Source organism: Dermacentor silvarum, chromosome 3 (genome assembly GCF_013339745.2).
Source record: "Dermacentor silvarum isolate Dsil-2018 chromosome 3, BIME_Dsil_1.4, whole genome shotgun sequence".
Lineage (NCBI taxonomy): Eukaryota > Metazoa > Arthropoda > Arachnida > Ixodida > Ixodidae > Dermacentor > Dermacentor silvarum.
In genome coordinates this window covers 219,141,528-219,159,802 of record NC_051156.1, presented here as the reverse complement: position 1 = coordinate 219,159,802, position 18,275 = coordinate 219,141,528, and the positions used below count along the sequence as shown (strand labels likewise).

General features: G+C 43.4%; 1 protein-coding gene across 1 annotated transcript in view; it reads right to left on the bottom strand.

Annotated features, from left to right (window-relative positions):
* LOC119445226 (carbohydrate-responsive element-binding protein-like) overlaps positions 1–18,275 on the bottom strand; it is a 61,732-nt gene that overhangs the window by 11,464 nt on the left and 31,993 nt on the right. Inside the window, 9 exon segments of the mRNA XM_037709548.2 lie at positions 4,470–4,599; positions 5,569–5,692; positions 6,067–6,166; positions 7,091–7,178; positions 9,145–9,273; positions 9,767–9,813; positions 11,075–11,174; positions 13,369–13,541; positions 15,882–16,137. Coding sequence (XP_037565476.1) covers positions 4,470–4,599; positions 5,569–5,692; positions 6,067–6,166; positions 7,091–7,178; positions 9,145–9,273; positions 9,767–9,813; positions 11,075–11,174; positions 13,369–13,541; positions 15,882–16,137 — 1,147 coding nt within the window.

Below are 18,275 nucleotides of genomic sequence, written 5' to 3'. Positions count from 1 at the left end.
ATATACGAAATTTTGAATATGAAATGAATAGTCCTTGCTATTCAATTCACATTCTGTCAGAGAATTTACTACTGGAAGTCATCAAATATTTTATTCTTTTGAATATATAAGAGGTAGAAATATTTATAGGAGTCTCCTACTGCAAGATAGTGGTGGTTGTTTCAGATAACACCATTTTCAGAGCGAATGCACAGAGCAAATAACTTCTGCTCTATAATTTCCAGATTATTAAATAAGAATCGCTTGCTTTTAGGCAGCCTATTTATGACTTTGTTCAGATTTATTATTTAGCCAGTCTCACAATGTTGCCATCCCTTTAAAACTATGTGTGGTGCTGTAATACCGTATCACGCTTTTCTTCTTCAGCGAACACAACACTCTATGTGCATCTGCTAAAATGCTGTTCCCTTGTTTCATTACTGTCAATGCCAGGATGCCCCAGATAAGTGAAAGCAGTTGTTTATCATTTACAAGCTTCTCAGTTGCTCTGGTGCCTAATTGTGAAAGATATTACACGCATGTGTCAATGTATAGAAGCCTGAGTTGTACAAGTGCTGATGCAGAATGCAATCTATGCGTTCTTTTTTGTATGTCCCTGTATTAAAGTGTGGCTCTGTCTATAGTCTCATAATGAACTAGCCCAAACCAAAGCTTTACAGGGCATATTACTCTGCAAACAATGATAGCGTTCAATTGAATCATAAAGGCAACTCTCAAATCTGTACACAGACAGAAAAACAAAGTGGTGCTCCTTGCAGGTAGTACTTACTACAGAGTTCATACAGAATATTTGGTTGAACATTCAAGGAAGGGGAAACAAACATTATTCGTACAGAAAAAATGAAATTTAGTGAAATCTCCTTATTAGCTACAAATTTCTTGCAGCTAAGCAGCTGTGGAGTTGGGCACATGCTTCAAGCTCTTCACGTGGCTTTTCAAAGTTGACTTCCCCATTGTAATGATGGCAATTGCCTTCTAGCATGATGGTTAGTAGTGTCCAGCTTCAGAAAAAGATACACGTCACATTAACTTTTTCGTTACCATGCCTATACAAATCGATCAATTTGATAGAGTTTTTCTACACATTGTTCAAAATTTACGCTGGAATTGGTGTACTTGCAACATTATGCACAGTCTGAAATGACAACTGAACTTTAACTATTTGTCCTATTTGACAAATTTTGGCACATTGGGGAGTTGGGAAAAAATAAATCAACTGGAAGTATCATCGAAACTAGCCTTCAGTGCTCCTAGCACTTCAATAAAAAGACGCAATTCGTGCTTTGGTTGACTCGGCAACATAATTTTTGAATGAAAGCAGCAGTGAAGACACAGAAGCTTCTCCGGGGTTATAGGTTTTCTGTTCTGACGTATAGGCTGTCGTAATGATGTCTCGAACAACGGTAGATGCTTATAAGTGGGTGCTATTTTGATAATTCTGTTTGACTAATATCAAGTGCAACATTTTGGCAGTGTATGTACAAATGAATACAAGCAATCCTTCCCGTCATGTGGGGGCTTTCAATCACGCAAGAGCATGCAGTTGATTTCAGACCGACCTTTGACCGAAGCATGACTAGCTGTCTAAACAACGCCTGTGGAAGTGCCCTTATTCATTACTGTACAACACTGTACAGGAACTGAACAAAGCATGCGGAGTTGAATGCCCACTAGACCACCTCGCTTCCACAGAAAAGCTGATCGCACGCAATAATCGAGTATGAGGAGGTTTCTGCATACTCCCTGACCTGACAACTATTGCTTCGCGAGCCTAAAGAATGAGTAAATCTTCACAATAAATTTTTGCGTGATCTGACTTACAAAAGTTGGGAACTATGAACCAGGTGTATATTTTGTATATTTCAATATATATATATTTTTTTACTCTGAGTAAATTGGTACTTTCACTTGTGTTCCTTGAGGTGCTTTTTTGAAGTTTGTGGGGATGCGCGACTCTCACACGTCCCCTGATGTTGTTTTCCCCGCATGGCTCCCGTCTCCAGTAATCTGGCTTCGCTGCATGGCTTTACAGCGGCGGCTGTCAATGTGGTTGCGGCGTATTAGGGGAGATGGCGCTAGTGTTGTGCGGCCAACGCCATCTAACGGCGGGGTTACTTGGGCGCAAGAGGGAGAAGGCGCTTCCCCTTGGACGGTGGGTCATCGGGCAGCGCGGACGCATCGCACGTGCGCCCACCCGCTTCGCGGGACCGTCCCAAGAAGGCTTCGGAGCATGACACCGGAATGAATGAACACGGAATGGACGAACACGGATTGTTCGAACGCGTGTGGTTCACATGACCATACACGTGAACGACTAGGTGGTTGTGTCTAGCATGGTGCGTAACATATTCGCTCGCTATCCCGTCGCGGTGAGTCGGACATCCTTGGTTTGTCTCGCGCTGTCACAAAAGAGCGCATAATCTAAGCGCGCGCCGCATGTCACGCAAGCCAGCGAAAGAAGCACGCCGGCCTCACGGCAGCTTCGACAGAGCGAGAGAGAGAGCATACGCCGCAGACAGCCGACGCGACCGACGGAGTCTATATGGTAACGAGAGAAGAGAGAGAGAGAGAGCGCGCACGCTGACACACCCTCTCACCCGGCGAGTTGAGAGAGGGAGTACTACAGCGTGAGCGCACGCCTACATATGAGTCACCACCCGTCACGACCACGGCCGTGGTCGAATGTGCGAGAAATGGCTAAAGATTCTCGGGCTTTGTTCATGCTACGGAATCACAACTCCGACCGAAGTTTCCAGAACCACCGGCGAAGGGAATAAAAGTGCCGGACGAGAATCGGAAGGGGGATCAGACCGCGCCGGTGAAGAGATGTGACGTGAAGACCAACCGTTTGCGGAAGAAGGGGATTCCCCAGCAAGCTAATCAACAAGTTCTTCGAGCGTCCGCATTTCAGGAAGAAGCTCCTTCTTTGAGATTTGCTCTCGAGCTATGCCGAGATCGTCTGGCTCAAGACCAGTACAGGTGAATACGATTGGCCACTTAGTGTTCCTGTTCATGTCGTATTTTACGTGTTGAATTCAGTGCTTGTCGTTTATTATTTTACTTTGTTTTGTGAATACCCATCTGAATTGCATTGTGAAGTATCTAGCCTAAGCGTGCACGTGTGTATGTAACAGCCTTGTTTGGAAGAATATATTTTGTTGTGTTTTGAGAACTCTGGGCTCTGACTCGGTATTTGGACCACAACCGGCATTCGCTGGCGCACCAGAGGGCCCCTTACTAATTGTCCTTGCTTTCGTGGGATTGTTTTCGGAAGCTGATAAGTCGGCTTTGGAATTTGGCCCGGCGTTGGCGCCTCGTTCACGAGGTGTGCGACATGCGCCCATCGGCGTCGTAATTCGACTGGCAGGCATTAGTGTATGAAAGGTGCAATAAATGCCCTTTGAGTGTTTGTACTACTGTGTTGTCGTTCCTTTGTCCCAAGAGCACGTGTGAGACCCCACAAGTTTCAGATAAGAATTCTCAAAAATTATTTGGGCAATTAATACTGCTATACATCTATTCAAAGCAACAGTGATCAGGCTATAATTTTATTTATTGAAATATACCTTATGACTACTACGTCTTGAAATACAATGTTAAAACAATAACAGCACCGAAAATGAACGCATTTATAGCGGTAATGAAAGAGTTAGAGCCAAATGGATAAAACTTGGTTTCTGCCAGGCATTTCTAGAACCTAGGGCTTGAAAACGGAGCCATGATGGCTGCAATATGAACCAACTAGAAAAACAACAGAAATAGTAAGACAGCTTGGTCGCTTGATTTGGCTTCTTCTAGCTCTATGATGGCAATGCCTGTCACTGGTGCCTGTGGCCACGCCACAATGCATCGCTTAGCGACACTTTGAAGAGAAAATAGCTAGGATTGTTTCCCAATAGACAGTGTTCATGGCATAGCCACGATATGAAGTTTGTTAGTTTGAATGTTCAAAAGTTGCCCCCAAACCCAGTTTTCAAAGAATTCACGGAGCAGGTTTACTTTAAAGGAGCTTTAAGGGCCCATGAATCTATTTTTACAAATTCGAAGGTTTTCAAGGATCTTAGGGAGCTGTATGAACCCTGTTACTAATTCAATCATTTGAGAGGCGTTTATCAAGCAAGTGTTCCCTGTAGGAAATGGCTAGGAACTGTTGAAGCTTAACACCTGCTTCACTCAAGAAGCAGCACTGGTTGACATTTAAGAGAGTGGAGGAAGAGATTCAAAAAGTTTATGAATAATGAGGTTAATCTCAACATCAAGGACGCTTGTTAGCACGCTTTCCATGCACACCATATTCCATAGAGCCGATAATACCAGAACTCACACAGCAGATTATGGACTAGAACAGGTCACTGTAGAAGGTAACATTCCAGTCACTGATGGTTTGTCCCATCGTAAAGTAGCTGACATTGCGCAACAGGAATGACCAGGGAGATATGAAACGTAGGCGTGTAGCGAGCAAAACTTACCTGGCCTCAGGGCCCTGAGAGAACAGTTTTGTTCGACCCAAACAAGCACTGTCTTGCACATTTCATCAAACCCGGCCTTGGAGACGGTCTGGTTGTATGACTCCAACAAGGGCTCCAGAAGAAGGCTGAACTGTGCGTGGCAGTATTGAGTCATGGAAGTGTGACACACAGATGGGATGAGCAAGCACAGACACTATATTCACACATCGTGGCAAAAGACATACACACATGCTTTTGACTAAAAATGCACTCTGCTGAGTTCTGTGACAAGCTTAACAGTTTTGGGACCTTTGCTTATGGCATCCTCGACAAATTGCACCAGTGTGCACCAGGGCGCCTTAATGCGGCATTTGATTCAATCATCATTGCCTCAGGGTGCCCTAATGTGCACCAGTGTGACTTGTCGAGGATGGCATTGGTTTCCTACAGATGGCAGTGCATGTCACGTAAGTATAACTTCAGTTAAGACAAACAGACTTCACAAGTGCCTTTATGCTCATCCTAAATGTATGCGTTGTGCTCAATAAAAAAAAACTGAGCAAAAAAAAAATATAATAAAACTTGAAGAAAACTTAAAAGCATGCTCAGAAATTTGCCACTGAGCTTCATGGTTAAGAACATCATTTATGGCACTCTGTGCAGGGTAAAAAGAAGAACGAAAGAAAGAAAGCCGAAATGTCAAGGTCAGTGTTCCTTTTGTTGCCCAGATCATTTTGAACATCAAAGAACAGCAAATTCTCATGTAACATGGCAGAAGCACTGCTTTGGTGAATAAGTGGATTTCCCCAGAACTGACAGAACATTGACAGAAGGCTTATAGTTCTTTGTTGAGCTGCATTCATTTTACAGGGCTGGAAAACCTGATACGACACTGTCAGGCTTTACCCAAGACACGCATCAGAGCCGGAGTTTCTCTTATATAAACTCACACCCCTACACTGTCTCAGCCTGTACCATTCTCAAAAAACGCATTCATAGTACCCCACTCACTCCACTCTCCCCACCCACCTCTTTTCAGCTAAATGTTATTTCCTTCTGATACACTGGAAGGGAAACTCAACGCATGCAAGGCCTATCATGCCCTTATAACAAAGGATACGATCCAAAACTTCCAATTCTGAAGCGTCCTGGTCCGCACATATTCTTCAAAGCTCTCCTTCAGATGATTTGTCCTTTGACATGGCAATGGAACACCCGTTGCAGGAAGCTGGTTCTGGTACAAGCTGCCATGTGATGAAAAATTTAACAATTATAAAATTAGCCTCTGTGCGTGTGAGAATGCGAGATGAAACAAATTTTAAAGGTCTGTTTAATGCAAAGCTTGCAAGATTTAGACAATAAAGCTATTCACACAAATGCACAAGTATAAATTTAGAGTATTTTGTAGGAATTAAATGATTCTGCTTTGTAAATGCACTAGGAAGGATAGCACACAATCTTCAGTGGAAAAAGCTCATTATCAAAAGGTGAAATTTCAAGAAAATAAAATTTGCATTTTATTTTGCACAAATGGGCAATTCGCACCTGATTCCTCCTGCAAGTAAGAAAGTAGCAATGATATAATAGAGCTGGAAAAGAAATTAAGCTGAGCATTTACCTGATTGCCTGGTTGTAGGATTCTATCTGCTTCTTTAACCTGTCTGCTTCTTCCTGCTGCTGCTGACGCTCATTTTTTAGCGTTCGGATGTACTCCCCAGCTGCATAAAATGCACAGAGCAACATTTCCTTTGTATACTCAGAATTTGAACAGTGACATAAAGAAATTTACAGCAATAACTGTCCCCAATTATTATATAGGGAAATCAGGACAATGTGATAATTCCTTTGACTGAGATTTATAAATATAATGTGATAATTATGCTTCGTTGTTTCACGAATAAATGTTTCATTAGCTAAGGTCACTGCTCAGACACTCTTGTTTCCTTGCAGTTTTTCTAACTGAATGGATTATTGATAAAGCTTAACATCCCACAGCAACATCTGTGATTAGACACACCATAGTGACTGGCTCTGAATTAATTTTTGACTGCATGGGGTTCCTTAACATACACTCAAGGCTCGATTCACAAGCAACTTTTGCACTCCAGCCCAATTCCGATTCCCGGGAGTCAAACGTATGACCTCATGCTCATCAGCACATGGCCACCAAGCTACCACAATGGCTCCACTAGGAAACCCCAAGAGTAGCAAAAGCTTCAAGACACTCATTCCCAAAATCAGCAATGTGATTCACGGGTGTTTCACAAAGTTTTGTGCTGCAGTGCGCGATGGCTCTGCAGGAAAATGATGTATAAGATGCCAGTGCATCTTGCTGCAATTTTGGGAACAGTTGCTATGACAATGGTGAAATTTTCAGGATTCCTACCAACTGGACATGTAGAGAGCACTGATTGCATTCAATTTTGCAACTGTAACATCTAAACTGAAGTTGCCAGATTCATAAGTTATTTGTGAAGTTTTGTTAATTAGAGAGCGTGTTGGTGATTATAACCCAATTTCTGATGTTGGCCAATAGTGCAAATTTGCCCAATAAAATACATTTATTCTCAAATTCTATTCTTTATTAATGAAAAAGCATCATCACTGAAACACCTGACATAAAGCAACCCAACTGTGGTTACCTTGTTGCAGCATCTGTGCTTTGCTGACCTTTGAGTCCGGGTTCTGGCTGAGAGATGGCAGCAGATGCCGCAGGGATTCAAATCCATTCTGGAATGAGTAGTGTTTGCTTAACATTCATGTGACAAACCATGAATGTGCCATTATGATGAGAGCTGCCAGTTACCCCATTTGCACGACGTAAAAACAGATAAAACTTTTTTTAAGTTCCAAAAGCATTTCTGCATTTGCTTGCAATCACATCACCATCCCATGTGGCTGAGTGTATGCTTACAAAGAATTCATCTATGCTTTGAATCTGCCACTCTCCCTCCCACTCCCACAACATTTGCTGTGTGACCTTCAACTTCTAACACACAGCTAATAGAAGCTACAAGGCTCCTTCAGTGCATCTGCTTCTTTCTATTCGCAAGCAGGGCAGAATACGGTAGAACCTCGACATAATAAAGTCAGTAAAATTGGCACGTTACTTCATTACATCGAAATTTCGCTACATTGAAGGCTGACCTTGCATGCAAAGATCTACAGTTGCCAACCAACGTTTTTACAGGAAAGGGATCGTAAAAGATTTGAGAGTTCGCAACTAAAGTCATGATTTGGTATTGTGTCGACAAAGAACTTTTCACAGAGGCCATGCGGCCCTCAGGAAACAAAAACAGAAAGCAGATCCAACACACTGTGATAACTGCAATACACTCGAACCTTGTTACAATGAAACGGGATATAACGAAATAATGGATATAACGAAGTAAATGAAATATCCCTTGAAATCCCCATACAGATCCATGTATTCAAAACCTCGTTTTAACAAAGTGAAATGTTCTGCCAAAGGATATAATGAACTAAATTCATCTCCGAAACCAAAAAAGTACCTGACTGTTGCGTGCGGAGTGCATCGCTTTCCGTGGGGTTCGGCACTCGTTCGCCGCGGCAGTTCAAACTTATCGCGTCCCCGCGTCAAATACGTCGTCGAGCAACACTGGTCTTTCTGCCCGCCACGCGTAGCTGCGCGCCTGCACACAAGCTGCAGCTCACTTTCCACTAACCTCTCTCTCTCTTGCACGTGGTTGGCTGCGCTAGCTGTGCCATGCTGCGCGGCCACGCATGGCATTGCTAAAGATTAGGGTACTGACTTATGCGCAGCACAATGAGCAGGTATGCGCAGCTGGGCGTGACCTCCGAGATCTACCCAGCGCAATCTTGGGGAGTCATGCACAAGCCTGCACGAGTTGCACCATGCTGCACGGCTACACGCCGCGGTGCGAAAGATTAGTTAGTGCATTAACTTCTTTCTCCACGGCGCACCGTGCAAGCAGCCGCAGCTGGGCCTGGCCTCAGAGACCTCCCCGGCGCAATCTTGTGGGTTACGCCTAGGCTGTGTGTTCACTTCTCCCTTTCCCTGCGGTGCGTCGTGCCGCCTGGAAGCTGGGGGTGGCCTCCGAGATCGCATTGGCATTGGTGCAATCTCGAAGGGTGCGGCGAACTTTGCGACTAAGTTCGCTTGCCTCGTCGATCACACAGCGGAGTGCTGTGTTGTGTACCACGTGCTGCTCGACCGCGACGAGCCAAGTGGAAAGCGGACGCTAAAGACCATCACAATGGAACAGAAGGCACGCATCTCTCTAAAGGTTGTCGCGTCAGGTGCTAAGTCGTGTGTAGCACACGCCGAATATTTTTTTGTTGTTTTATTCAAATTTCATTGCATGCATGGCTGTCTAGCAGGTCCGCGGGCCACAAAGCTGTCTGCTTATATCCACGTTCACGACTATGCACCCCATTAGCCATATATTGCAGTAAATGGCAATAATGGATATAACAAAGTAACGAACATAATGAAGCAATTTTGGCTCCCCTTCAATTTCGTTATAACGAGGTTCGAGTGTACTTTGTAGTGTGAAATTGGGAAGAAAGAAGACAGGTTGCATATCATCTTCAGAGCGCAGTTCTATATGTGACATTATACTTTGCGCAAGTAAGCCAAGTCACCCATTGCTAGTCTCACATCACATACATAGTATCATTGCAAATCACACATTGCAGATTTTACAAGTCTTACCTTGATGTTGAACCGTCGTTTCTGCTCTGCATTGATGTGGCACACCCTCCGGTGCTCCTTGTACTGAAAGCGCTCCTCATCAGACTTGGGCCTAAATGGCTTTGCTGGACTCGCAGACACTGAGGGTGCCTGTGAACAAAGGTAAAATTAAGTTCAAAAAGCCCTTATTTTTATGCTACCAAACTTGCTGCACGAAGAGTTCTATGATGCCCTAAAACTCATACTTTTTCCAACATTTTCTAAGGACCAATTTTTTAAGGCTGGCAAGCACTGAGATCGTGAAACACTGGGCTGTTGCTGCAAAGAGTACTCAACATTGTGCATAGTGGTTTACTAAGCTGACACATTTGTGCAATGCAAAATGTCCGTACAAAGCTATTTTACGAGCTTCATGGTTGGTGCAACAAAGTAAGCTGGACAGTATGAAGAAGCCTTCGTGCCAAAAGCCGAAAGTGGAAGCAACATGTGCTACCATAACATTACATTTACAGCACTTTCAAACTTAATTAGAATGAACCTTTGATCAAACTAAGTAAACCTGAAGTTCAATCTATGTGCCTAAGATTTCAATCGGAATTTACACTAAAACCCTTTTAGTGATTTCAATTTAGTAAAGACTCACAGGGACATCTGCAGTCTTGGCTTGTGGCACAACTGCTGCTGGAACAGCTGGAATGCCGAGTGATAATTTTCATTACTAGATCACATTTTATTCAAGTAAAAAGAATTCAAACAGAGTTTCATAATTTGCATAAGTTGAATTACTAACACAAGATGACTTTACTAAAAAAACAAAATACATTATATAAACTTTTCCGGAGAGAGCTCCCTGGAATGCCCTTTCGTTTGTTGTGAACACGCATGAGCCTCTTTCAAAAGCACTGCAGCGGGTGCAGCACGTGCCTTTGTATGCTCATGCTCAGTACACGAATCACCACACGGACCACAGAGAAGGTGCTCTATTCGCTTGATGAAAAGGTTTATACTACTAGTGCGCTACGAGAGATGCATGACATGTAGGAAAGCGAAAGCCTTTATTATTACTTGTTTCCCACAACACACAACAGATCTGGGTTTTGCATAGTTTATTACTAGTAGAGGTGTGTGAAAACTAAATAAAATGCTTAATCGAATCAAGAAAAAAAAAAATTGAATATCATAAAATCTAACACAAAGTTTTTATGCTTAAAATTATGTGAAAAAAAAAAAAATGCTGGTGCACATGATCAGGAGTCTGCTCACATTACCTAACAAGAATGTTGCTAGTTATCAGTAACATACGTACGTAGGAATCAAGATGATAGTTTGGTCTACTCTTATTAAAGAGAACAAATTAGTATGCCAGCACTGATAACTAGTCCACATACAAAGTCCTGGAAGATAATTTTTAATGACAGAATGTCGAACAGAATCAACTGCCTTTTTCCTTTTGACACTGAATAAACAGTAAAGTTACGTTATGGTGAATATCAGTCAGGTTTCCAGTGTAATAGTGGGTCATACTGTGCGCAATTGCAATCTTTTATTGCTTAGAAAGTTTTGCTTTAGTTTTCTTCCAGAAAGCAGACGTGTTTTTCCATCTTTATGGCCGGTGGTTTCTGTGGGTTATCATCAGCTTCTTAAGGCCAATCTGCATGATAGACAAAAGCAAGGGTCGTACATCATGCTACTTGATGATCGTGCATCATACACCGCTCCATGCAATCGTCAGCGCAGCACAGGCAGAATGTGATCAGCTCTGTCGGTAACGAATGGCCACCTTGTCACTGCCGGGTTCAGCGTCCTTTGCTGGTTGTTGTAGGTTCGTGGTTCCACGAAACCATGGTAGGTTCGTGTGATGCCCCCCTCCGCCCGAATTGAAATGATTAAAAGCTTACACCTTAAGGACATCACTGTCCACGACATCTGCAGGGCATTGTCATTTACTTACTTGGACTGAGCTGTTTTGAAGGAATTATGGGCATGGATGATGGCATAATGGATGCTGAGCCAACAATCAGGTTGCGCTGTAGGTTGTTTGTACTTGAGATCTGGAAAAAAATAAATGAAAGGGAGATGGTAAGATATGATTATTAAAATGTTGCAGCTTGCAGTTTCAGAGCAGATTCACAGGCCTTCAACTGTGTATTGTAAGCAAAACCAAGCCACCTAACATAAGGTACCAACAATTAGACTAAATATGCCTTTGGCTGCTCATAATTGGTCGCTCCCAGGCTAGATAGATCCTTTGTGCTGCCAGCATCAAAAGAACATTTCTCCTTGTGTGTGGTCTGGTACAAACATGGCATACTCAGGGCCCTTTTAATAATAACACAGGCATTGCTGCACTTTCAGCCATCTCTGGCCTTGTCATATGAACCCTGTTGCTAAGTGCAGCCAGAAAAGACTACATTTATAAAAGGTGGCTTTGTTTATTATACACTGCCACTTTACCACCAGACACAATCCAGTAGGAATGGTTACAAAAACTAGCAGATGCCAAATGCACACTACCTACACATGCCCACACAAATTCTAAGCAAGAGATTCAATCAACTTCAAGCTCCCATGTTCAATGGCATCAGAAAAATTCTGCATCCAGTAGTCCTAAAAAAATTTCATAACTGTTTACATCATTTACATGCACTACACTAAAGAGAATGCTGCTCAGCCACTAATGCGCTCACATACACTTATACTGAGTCACCCGGTTCCAGTGCTGTACTACTTTCAACAACTGCATGAAGCTGGCGTCAAATGCTTTAATTCTGGTCAAGATTTTTTTTATATTTACCTTTTCCGCCCATTGGATAACTCAGCTCACATGCACTCTTTGTTCTTGCAGTCTTTTAAAGACCTGTATATATCTTCTTTGCACTGCATCAGATGTCTGACAAAACTTGACATTCTGCTGCACCCCAGCATAAGGTAGCTTTTTAAAGCTTATTAATGTGGTAATTTTAAACACAAAGTCAGTTATTAACCTGTAAACACCTAGTTTTTTTTTAGACTAGCCTGCTCGGCTTATTGAGCAATGGCTACAAGCCAATGGGCATGCCTCAATTTAGCATCTAGTGTCAGCATTCACAGCAATTGACAAATGCATGTGTTCATGACATACAAAGCATGCTGTCAAGCACAAAAAAGCAACTCTGCTGTTCAGCCTTGTAGGTAGACCCGGGTCCGAACACTACCTTGCTGGCTCCAGTTAGTCCCACGCACACCTTGAGCCTCTTTCTTCGCCACAATGTTGCCTCAATTGTCCTCTAGCACGCCTCGTTGCAGCAGTTCATACAGCCTTTCGGTGTATGCTGCTTAAAATCTGCTACCGTCGATTTCCGTTACATTGACCCTGACGGGACCGACGAAACTGGTCAAATTATCCGGTGGATCGAATTTAACAAAAGACAGAAAGAACACGTTGTTGATTCAGTTGGCAGTATTTGCCTTTAAAGTTAGCTTTGCCGCAATACAGCCGCGTTATGAGGTGAAACATTAAGCAAGAAAATGTACCCCTGTTGCAGGGCATAGCACGTGTTCTTTATTTTACACACGCACATGCGCCCTCCACAGCCACAGTACTAGCACCGAGACGCCTAATCAGTTTACTGGAAGGCCTTCAGAGTTTGAGATAAACTTGCGCTCTTTTGTTGGCCCTAAACGTCCCCTGGACTTTCAGAGTTTTTCCTCTTACCGCATTACTTTTTGCTAGCTTTACCGAAACACCAAATAATTTTTCTCCACTTCTCGATGCACGATGCATGCGCGCACGTATAATTAGGGAACGCATACTAGACCTAGGTGTCTAAGTGCTCATACTGTGACCGGCGACTGTACACGAGTGTATAATTAAGGAATGTATACTATGTCTCGTGACAGTGGCCCCTTTCCATTTTTGGTATGCTTCACCCCATAACACGACCATATTGCATTGAATCTGAGCAGTCAAGTTTAAGTTACCCGGTGAAGGCCAATTCTGAGATCGAAATAATGGAAGTTTTTGGGCGCATAGAAATGTATGGGTGCCTGCCAGGACCTTCGATCGGGATCAAATTAACCGAAAATCACATTAACGGATGTCTACTGTGTTCAACAGTACCTGCAACTGCACGCTTAGCTTCAAACAATGAATGCAGTAATGGTGACTGCATTGTGACTAGATATACTGGACTGGACTGTGATTGCTGGATATAACCAAAGACATGTGGCGAGTGTCACCATTCTAGCACCATGCATGAAACTTGCCTGAGAGAGTGTGACTGGAGAGATGACAAAGGTCTGTGGCTGTGTGATTGTTGCAGGTAGCGATGGTGCCACAGAGTTGATGATGGTGACTGTGGAAGGACTTGGGGCTCCCCCTGTGCTGTTTGCAGTGGGGCTTCCACCAGCTGCTTGAGCTTCCCATGAAAAGCCATTGCCTATGCAAGCACATAAAGACAGCAGTAAGCGATGCATGCCGACTTATCTCAGTAGCTTGCTCCACTATCTGTCTAGATAGTTCATCACTGCAAAAATCCCAAGCTTAAAATTTGATTACATACTACACTGGCTTGTGTGCCCCTTCTTCAGCACAGTTAACAAAGATCCCCTGAACTCTTTCCCTACAATGGGGAAAAGATGTGTTTTTTGTAGGTTAAGCCAGATTTTTTTTCTGAAGGAACTACTGCACTCAATATTTTATCTAATACATAAAGAAAAAGTAGAATGAATGCACTTTTCACGCATAAAAGATTTATTAACGATATGTATGTCATAAAAAAAGATATAAATTGCCAAAATCAAGATTGTGGGATAAAACTGAACAAAGTTTATAAAGACACGCTTGTATCTAGTAAGAAAAAAATGTGAAAAAAAAAATTACAAACACAAAATTTATTGCTGACTAATAAGCACTATCTCCGAAAAAATTTTCATTGAAAAGGTATTCCGCTACAAAAATTTAACTGCAAGCATACAGTTGGATGTGCCGGTCTGCGGCTGCCGATGTTCCTGGCTGGTTTGCGTAGTCATCGCTCTCAAAGTCCGACGAAAAAGCAGAATCCTCATACTCGCTGCTGCTCGATCCATCAATAAAATCAGTCGCAGACAAAGCAGAATCACGAGATCTGCGATCTTTCAAAGCACGTGCACTGCTCCCTGAGGTGGCCATTTTTGCTTTCTACTTTGACGATCGTGAAACTTCGGAGCGCGTTAAAAAATCACTGCCTCACAGGAAAAAAGCAAACTGCTTAGAAAACTAAAATATAGTTCTCCTCCTTCACACCTGACAGCGCAGTGTGTCCGTGAGCGGCGCGGAAGGTCTCGAAAGCGCCGTTTCAAACCATCCATAACGGGCTAACGATACCCAATGGTAGCGGTACGAAATGAGTTAACATGGTAATGATGATGACAAGGTAATGATGAATAACAAAGACAACAACCACAAAAGTTAGAATGAAACCCTAGTTCAAGTACCTTTTGGGGTGATTGTCTGTTTTAGTTTTCTTTGAGGAGTGCTGTGATATTTTGTGGTCACACATTACTCTATCAACTGTGCTAGCCCAACATGCCTGTTGTGGTGGCTTCCTAACTGGTGCGCCATGTGTGTCAGCTAGGAAAATTCTACAAACCTTAAGAACAGGAAGAGCTGCTACTTTTGTCAATGCTACTAAGTGCAGCCTACACTGGTATCAGATGACAATGAAAGCTATCGTTACCTATGGACTCAACCCTGGTAGTGTTCAATGCCAGGCATACAAAATCGTTCCAGGCTAGGTCACTTCTGGGCATCAAGTTTTTAACAGCGAAGCTGTTTAAGCCAGACGTAATTTGTGGTGCGTAGCAAGAAACTACCAAGAAAAGAAAAAAAAAAAAAACTTTCTTGCCGAGGCGGGATTCGAACTCGCGAAACCCCAGTCCCAAAGCAAGCATCGTAACCACTAGGCTATACAGCCACGCCTGTAGGGCATGCATTTATGCGAACCATATGATTGCGTTCGAGTGCTGTCTTCTTCATCCACAGCTGGTGAGTTCGTACGCTCGTGCTCTGCGAGGTGAATAGGTTTTGCGCGCTATGAAAGAGAGAGACGCATTCACGGAGCGGGTCTCCTGGAACGCGGTGTTGGTGTTGCAAGCAGAGCTATGCAACCCGCAGTGACGGACCGTAAGTCAGAGACGCGCGAAAAGAAATTATCATCATCATGAGTAATAAGATGAAAAGTTCGCGCGCACTTCCGAAAATGCTGGGCTACGATCGCCCAGCTTCGCTGTTTCAAGCGTTGCGCGGCCGAGTGCAAGGTTTAGCGTTTTTTCAATACAAGTTTTGTCCAATGTGATAGAACTTGTCACTTAGACATCTGTTGACAGCAACATGCAGCACAGGATTGACTGTAACACTTTATTCTCTTGTTCCATTCCAGCCTTATAGCAGATAAGACGAAGTTGTGGAAAAATGAGTACACCAGCACGCACAGTTGTACCACAAGATCACAAAGACAAGTAAGGCACATGCCATCCTATGCAGTGTCGCAGAGTTCTGCCTAGTTCAAGCACATGACTTCAGACTGTCAGCTATTTTCAGCGTAGTCAAAAGGCTGGGAATGAGACATTGGCTACTTTTAATTGAGAAAATGTCATGGATATTAAAGATTTCTGGACTGCTGCACTCTTTGACCTCAGAACTGAAGTTGTGTGCTTTAATATAGTCATGGGTACAAGGAAAAAGGTTTTAGTGAACATTGTATGCTCCTGCTGAGCAACCTCGTAAATACAAGGCTTACCTGATGTTAACAGCTGAGTGAGTACAGCACTCTGCTGCAAGGGTGGAGATACTGAGTTTGATGGCATGGATCCTGGCAATGAAGATACCGACAATGAAAGCTTGGGTGTCAACATCTGTGGTGGTGAGTTGACTTGAGGCAGCTGATTTAAGGACGAAGCCTGCTTGGCAACCGGGGCGGCAGCTGCTGCAGTGGACATTTTAGTGTTGCTCTGTGGTGTGGACATGCTGCGAGACCTGGTCCGGCTCTTTGGTTGCTAGAAGGGAGAAACAAAGTTTATACAGTTGACTTTTGTTAATTTGATCTTGATGGAATCAATAAAAATGACTGAATTGTCTGGCAGTTTAATTAAATAAGATCCAGAAAAAGAACACCAAGACACATCGCTTATTCATATGACAGTATTTGCCCGAATATGACACGCCCCCATATCAAGTGCGCGCCCACTTTCTGTGTGTACAAAGGAGAAAGCTAATGTAGACAGGACATTAAAGCTCCTAAGCAAGTAGAAATCAAATGTGTGCCTGTTTAAAAAGAAAAAAAAAAGGACAAGGGATATGTGTGCACAAGTGCACCGGTTTCCTAAAGCCACCTCCGCCGCAATATATTCTTATTATGTGGAAAAGCATACAAACACAGTTTTGGTTTTGTATTCAATTGCTCTGCTCAGGCAATTTCTGGTCAAATTTCTCATAATAATAAATTTAAAAAAGGCGTGCATTATAATCGGGTAAATACCGTAATCAGACATTGTGAGCATAGTTATTACAGTCGAATCTCGTTAATTCGAACACGCTTAATTCGAACTGCCAGTTTATTTGAACTGACGCTGTGGTCCCGTTAAAGTTATGTGTATTTCAATGGGCGAAAACACTCGGTAATTCGAACGCGAAAGCATTTGCTACGGTTAATTCGAACATACCACCGACCGACAATGCTCTCAGCAGCGCGCCAAATAACGCGGCGGCGCCTCCGACCGGCATAGCTCCGACACCGCCATAGAGCAAAAGCTTTGGAGAGACCCCTTAGTGCAGCGGCGGAGGCCCAGTCTGGCAAACGCTCGCTTCCCGATAACGGCAGAAAACGAAACTTCAGGGAGCGAGCTATGCTGGCGCCAGGTCGGCGCCGGCACAGTGGTGCGCGCGCGCGGAGACCGTCAAAGGTGAGGGAGCTGAGAGGGAGTTGGGAGAGAGGGCGAGGGGAGTCACCGAAGCGGCGGAGTTGCTGAGGCCAAATTCGCTTCCCTGCCGCCCTCCTCCCTCCCATTCCACGGTCCCCGCGCGCTCGCGCCCTTCGCCATGACAGCGCCGTTCGCTCCCTGAAGTTTTTCTGCCGTTATCGGGAACCGAGCTTTGGCCGGCATTGGCAGTTGCGCTTTTTATGTGCTTGCGCGCCACGATATTTCACGACTCACACCGTGCGTGCATCACGCTATGGTGTTGGAAAAATATGTCCTTCCTTTATTTCGAACAAATTTTCGAGCCCCTTCGAGTTTGAATTATCGAGATTCGACTGTACGTGAAAATATTCCTATGGCATGCAAAAAAATAGGGGTTTTGGCTTGAGATTAGTTGTGTCTGTCTCCTAAGCTCCGCTGAGACAGATGCTGCCACTAATGGGGTCGCTATTGGGGTCATCAGAAAAGCTGGGCACGTGTGTGCTGACTGCCCAAGTTTGAAATATCCAGCGAAGGCCAACTCTAGGATCGAAGCAAATTCTGGTCTCATAGAAATGCACAGGGGCCCGCAGGGGATCGGGATCGAATTAACCGAAAAATCAAAATAACCGGAGTCAAATTAATGGAAGGTTACTGTTTTTATACCCCCCTTATTCTCAAGCAAATGGCTGTATGATCAAATTCATGCCCTTGCCAATTATGCTTCTGTTTCTGGCTCATTCACGAGGGGAAATAAAGGTTGTTATAGCAGAATGAAAATAAAGACCACCACTGTTGCAATCAGTGAAAGCATGGCGGGAATTATTTATTGCTAACGGTTATTTCACATCTCAGAGTGGACACTGATGCCACAGTGTTAATCTTAATCTAAGTTTTTGCAACTACGGCAATGTGCAAACAAGTGCTGTAACAGTGGTATGGTGTCACACAATGTTATTGGTTTACTCAAAATAAGGCCCACGACAAAACTATTCAATATTAGGTACTTGTTTGTAACAGATAGGATTAACACAAGAGTTATTTTGTGCATCTGTAGCAAATAAGTAGCACAACTGTTTTTTTCATGCCACTAACATCAGCAAAATGTAACTTATGAAATCAAAGTACACAGTGTAAAGATAAACTGAATTTACTAATGACAGTGGTAGAAACATTTAGGTGTAGGCTTTGCTCAGCACAACACATAACAAAGTTCTTATGGGACAATTTTGACTATT